Genomic DNA, 6,000 nt, shown 5'->3' with positions numbered 1-6,000 from the left:
TTCAAACTATTGTCAATAATCTGGAAATAGTACCTAATGGTTCTAATAATAAGCGTTTGGTTTCTATTTTAAGGCAATATATTGTGGATTCGAGCAAAAGCAAAATATTATACAATATTTGAATATTCAATTACTCGTTTATTATTTCTATTCATAATGCATAAACAATTTAAATATTGCATCACTTTATTTTTATCTCAGCATAACTATTCTCACTACTCGGTACTCCGGTACTCATTATAATTATTATAGTTAATAGTTATACAACTGCACTAGTGCACTACCCATACGGTTGCTTCGGGTACTTGTAAACTGTATTATAATTATAATTTTTGTTTTAGCTTAAAATTCAATTAGTTAAGTGGTTTAATTATTGTCAATTTATGTGTAGGTACACACTAAATCATAAATATTTATTGCTACCTATACCTACTACAATTTGTTTATTTATTTTACATATTTTCATTTGTCACTATTTTTTGTTTAAAGAAAACAGTTTATAAATATATTAGGTACCTATATGTAATATGTACTTACTGATAATTGATATTATCAACCCGTTGAATAAATGTTGAATATTTTAGAAACATTAATATTAGTTAAAAAAAAAGGCGTAAAAAACACTTCCTGGAAAATTATAGGTTTGTCAACGTACATCCCCCCCCTTGACAAAATCCTAACTACGCAACTGGACCTATATTATGTTGACTTTTGAGTGTTATTTATGGATTGAAAATTTTGTATTTTTTTTCTGTGCATATAAAAGTAAAATATGTATTGTATAAAAAACAATTTATTTTTCATGTAAATACATCATAATTTATTTCTTACACGAATAATATGACTTATGGTATGAATTGAAAATAAATAGTAGACAAATATATGTTATATATTATATCATATTTTTAATTTTCTATTAAATTTAACTTTTAAGTGCACCAATCATCATTATTAATTCTTTATACAATTTAATCTACAATATTTGATACAATCTCAACACATCTATAACTATAACATCATTTCCGGATCCACTTTATAACTTTTCCGGAATTAATATGTTTTATTTAATTTTTTATAAAATATAATTAGGTAGGTGTATAAATATTTGCAGTAAATTGTTAAGGCTAAAACGCAAACATGCCAATCCCCCTTCGTGTATGATTATTAAATATTTAAAAACGTATACATATCTGTTATTTTAAAGCTTATAAAGTACCTACTCTATCTTTGTTAAAACAAAAAATATATCATCCAAAAATGATTTTAATAAAAGTGTTCATTTTTTTTAGAGTTTTATCGTGGGTTAAATCACAAAACACTTATATGCCTAACTTGCCTTTGGTAAATTAATATTTTGCTCGATTTATTTAACACATTACGTAGTTATACGATAACCATCGATATGAGCATAATTTTATAATCACGAATTCTTTAGAAAAATATTTATACTTATTACTCTTATTACAGGGAGAATATCGTACAGTATTTGATAAAGTATATCAATGCGAATCAACAAAAAACCATTCAATTAAATTAAATTTTTATTTTAATAAAAAAACACCAAGTATAACTGAGTTGAAAGGAGATGCAACATATTTGATACCTTTAGACGATACTCTTTTTGTAAGTAAATATTGAATACAATTACATTTTAGTCACTTAATAATAATTAATAATAAATACAACTACCCAAGAATCTATTGCTTATAGCCTATAGGTAGTTAGATTATACAATAAGAAGATTATATTTTATTTATCTAAAATGACTAATTGATCATAAGTAGTGCAAATCGCTAATAGCGTTTTAAATTTTGAAACAATAATTTTTTCATTTTATTCATAAACTATGTCAAATTCATTATTATAAAGTTTTACTTGAACAGCCATGCCTTGTTGAACGAATAGTTATATAATCTCTAAATCTCTTATATTTTCTAAGTATTTGAAGTATTCTAAGTTGTGTGAATTATTTGAGAAAACATTTTAATTCTACTCAAATTTTAAATGTTTATAGTTCATCTTACCAAAAAAAAAAATATTATTTTTTGTAGCTTGATGTAAACGTTGCGTCTTGGAGTTTAATTGGTGGTTGGAAACCAAATTCACTTGTTTATATAACAAAGAATGCATGCAGTAGTCTGAAAAAAGTACTAGGAAATGCCTGGAATTCATTAATCAAAGGTTTTAACGTTTCATCAACCAACTGTCCTGTACCTGCAGTAATTTATACAAATAATTAACTAATTTTATATTAAATATGGATTTAACAAATATGACTTGAAAATTCGTCCAAATCTAGATTTTTATGTTATTTTAGGTATATATTCTAAACAATTTTAATTCAAAATGTACTTCAATAGTAGATAAGCTTCTTATAAATAGAATACATTAAAACCATTCTAAACATAATAAAATAAAAGTTTATCTACATTATGTACTTAAGTACTTCACTGTGCACACTTACACAAACAAAATATTTTGAAAATGTAATCATTTATAGAAAATGGTAGGTACCTGTTATATGGACGAATATGCTACGTCGTAAAAAATTAAATTAAGAATGCTCATAAAAAATTAATGTAATTTTCCAGTAAGCTTTTATTTTTATTATAGCCTATAAGTAGGCAGAAAAACATACAAAGAATTTTATTTTAAATTATTGAATTTCAGATGTAAACAATTTTTTTTATGAATTTCTAACCATAAAATAACTTGTGATTTTAGAGAAATTTTTCAAAATTAACATCAAACACTATAAAAAAAAACGTGACTACCTATATGTATTTTTGATTTATTTTAATTAATGAATGAATAACTTATTTCCTCATTGTATTGTATTTTCAAAATTTTTGAATAAGAAATTTTTTTTTCGAAATAAAAAAATAATAAAAAATGTCAAATACTTAAATATTTCAAAAATATTTACAATATTTTGAGAATTGTTACATAAAAAATAGTATTTTTGTTGAGGGCGAACTGTGTTTCGGCACTCAATCGTGTATTTGTTTTGAACGGTACGTCATGCGAAGAAATAACATAATTTACCGAAATAAAAGAATAAAAGTATTTATTGATAATAAAAGATGATCTGCATACAATTTAAACGAGGTTCCGCACATTAACACTTTACATACTTTACATACTCTATAATCTGTACTCTTATATAGTAGGGGTTCCTAACATTATAAACATTTGGTCAAGTATTCTGGCATCTAAAAAGTATTTCAAAGGTATAATGTGAACGTAATTCTATATTATATATATATGTATATTATATATATTAATCGAGTTTAGACTTAGTAATATTTTAAAGAAAAAAAAATTCTTAATAATCCGTATATGTTAAATATATTTTAAATAATTGAATTCAAAATTTACTTTATTATTTATTACTATAGTTAGATCAACTTCTTGTATTAAATGGAGTAAATATAACTAAATCTAAAAATAATTGTTAAATTGTTGATGAAATTACATTTAACATTTTACACTCATGTGTGTGCAATTCACAAAAAAATTATTACGTATTTACCTATATTTTATCATAGCAATTTATTGTTAATTTTTTTCAGGGCACATATACTGCATCAGGAATTAATTTGAAAGAATTAGAAGATCATAACTGTCCTAAAATATATTTTTATGGAAAATATAAACTGTTGTATAAGATAAAAAATGTAGAAAATAAAGTTATCACCTGCGGTGTTTTCGAATTCCGTCTATTACGACCGTGGGAAAACCCACTGGTCATTTGAGTAAATTATAAAAGCATAATAATATAGAATTAAATAGTAAACAATATAATATTATATTAATTATTAGTTATCATAATTATTGTGTTGGAGATGAATGTTATCTTAATTTAAATAATAAACTTAATTTACATTAACCGTATGTAGGTAGGTATCTACTAACATAAGGTTTTTTTGTATGCACGACGAGTGTTGTATTTATATAATTTATTAATAAGCCTATATAAAGATTTACAATAAATTTGTTCAAGTTCAAACTTTAAAATTGATAGGTACACTTATGACTTCTTAATATTTAATTTAATTTAATAAACTGTGAAAATGTATTTGTTTGATTTATTATTGCTTATCAAACTAAATTTTAACCTTAACCGTGGAATTGTGATCTGCAAGATTATAATATTATTGATAAAAAATTTTTTTATGGACTAAAGCCATTATGGAAAAGTTTTTAAGTGTATATTTGCCATGTTTAATTGTAGCCAGTAAGCTAAAGACTTGGAATTTGTCAACAAGTTCAACCAGCTATCATATTATAGCATGTGTAATGTTCAAGATCTGTGTATATAATTTATGTCAATTTCACATACCTAATACGAGTAATAAAAATGTTTTATATTAAATAAAAGACGAGTTTAAATAAAAAAGGGGGAGATAGTAGTTGGTAACCACTAATTGAGGAAGTAACTGAACTATAGACATTATAAATATTATATGTATATATGTTGAAGGCATTATAGTCAAATCAGTTATTTTATTAAATGTCTAGTCATGACGTCATGTACGTGTTTTATACAGCTATTAATAAATAATACATAGTTTTTTTATTGTATAATAGTGATAAAAGATTAATTCAAAATGTTTCATTTTTATTATTTGTCTGACTTGAAATAGGCATTTAGTTAAACTACATAAAAATCAAATTCTTTGACTGTATGCTTACGACGTATACATATATATTACATTTGAGTTCAAGGATAAATTATTGCATATAGTATAAAATCGATCTTGAGCGAAGACGATTTTCATATTATTATAAGTAGGTACCTATAAATTTTTATGATGTATTTACATTGCTAATAGTGTTGTCGACCGTCGTCATGCAAAAACTGACTACATGCATAAAGTGGCCAAAGTGAAGTCATTAAATGTGTTACTTGAAGTTTGAACATATTTTTGTACGAAAAAATCGACCAAGTGAAACGATCAATATTTTACGAGATACAGAAAAGCATTTTTGACTAATTATAAATATTTTAAAACATTTATAATATAATTCTATTATAGCTAGACAAACAAATTAAAAATTTTAATGACCCTTTTAAAAATAAAATAAATAATATTAATACTTGTAAAACAATAAATTAGGTACATTTATAAAAACTTTTTATCAACTACAAATTATGTAATTATATTATTTTATTTTTTTGTTTGAAACTGAAACAATTTCCGTCCGACGACAAACATAAATGTCAAAGTAAATGTCCATTAATTCATCAAATTCGTTAATCGGGAATATTTACTCATCATTATCTAATATCTATGCTTCCTATATCCTATATCTGAGATATTCCCATCTTCTAATAAATCTAAAACGTTTTGTTCATGTAAGTTTTTACGCGTTGTTTTAAAAATATTTAACGAGTAGATATAGTGTTAAAGTATTAATTATAATTGTTAAATTGTATTATATAGTAAGTATTATCTATGAATAATTGATTTATTATAATTTAAAATAATATTTTATTATGATATTTGTAATATAAGATTAGTGCACCCGAAAAGAATATAGGTACATGGATATACAGTGCCGTAACTCCCCTCCGTGGCGCCCTTGGCGAATTTTATTTTGACGCTTATATTTGTTTTATTTCATGATTGTACCTATCTATAATTTTTATATAAATATAATAATATTACATTTTTACGTGTTAATCAAAATACTGTCATATTTTTTTGAATAATCGAATCTTAGAATCAAGTTACAAATTTTTATTTAACTCAAATGCGCTCCTTACATTACTACGCCCATGTCGCCAACCTCTATAGTTACGGCACTGTGGATATAAAACCCAGCAAATTAACGCTTAATAATACGCATCCGTCCGTCCGTCGTTCGAATACACTATTAAACATGGGTATCTTATATTAATATATTATATAGACCGATGGGTCACCGTCTCACCGATCCGTACCGTATACGTTTAAATAATCATAACAGTTTTATTAATAATATTATTACGACGAA

The 6,000-nt window shown here is 24.4% G+C and overlaps 1 protein-coding gene across 1 annotated transcript; it reads left to right on the top strand.

Annotated features, from left to right (window-relative positions):
- The first annotated feature begins 1,172 nt into the window (after positions 1 to 1,172).
- On the top strand, positions 1,173 to 4,002 carry LOC114128762 (uncharacterized). The gene is made up of 4 exons (XM_050206883.1): positions 1,173 to 1,341; positions 1,468 to 1,623; positions 2,052 to 2,219; positions 3,573 to 4,002. Exons 1-4 carry the CDS (start codon positions 1,258 to 1,260, stop codon positions 3,753 to 3,755), a joined length of 591 nt encoding a protein of 196 aa, XP_050062840.1. The 5' UTR covers positions 1,173 to 1,257; the 3' UTR covers positions 3,756 to 4,002.
- Positions 4,003 to 6,000: the final 1,998 nt, after the last annotated feature.

Source organism: Aphis gossypii, chromosome X (genome assembly GCF_020184175.1).
Source record: "Aphis gossypii isolate Hap1 chromosome X, ASM2018417v2, whole genome shotgun sequence".
Taxonomy (NCBI): domain Eukaryota; kingdom Metazoa; phylum Arthropoda; class Insecta; order Hemiptera; family Aphididae; genus Aphis; species Aphis gossypii.
The sequence above is the reverse complement of the archived record's forward strand: the minus strand, read 5'-3'. Positions and strand labels throughout refer to the sequence as shown.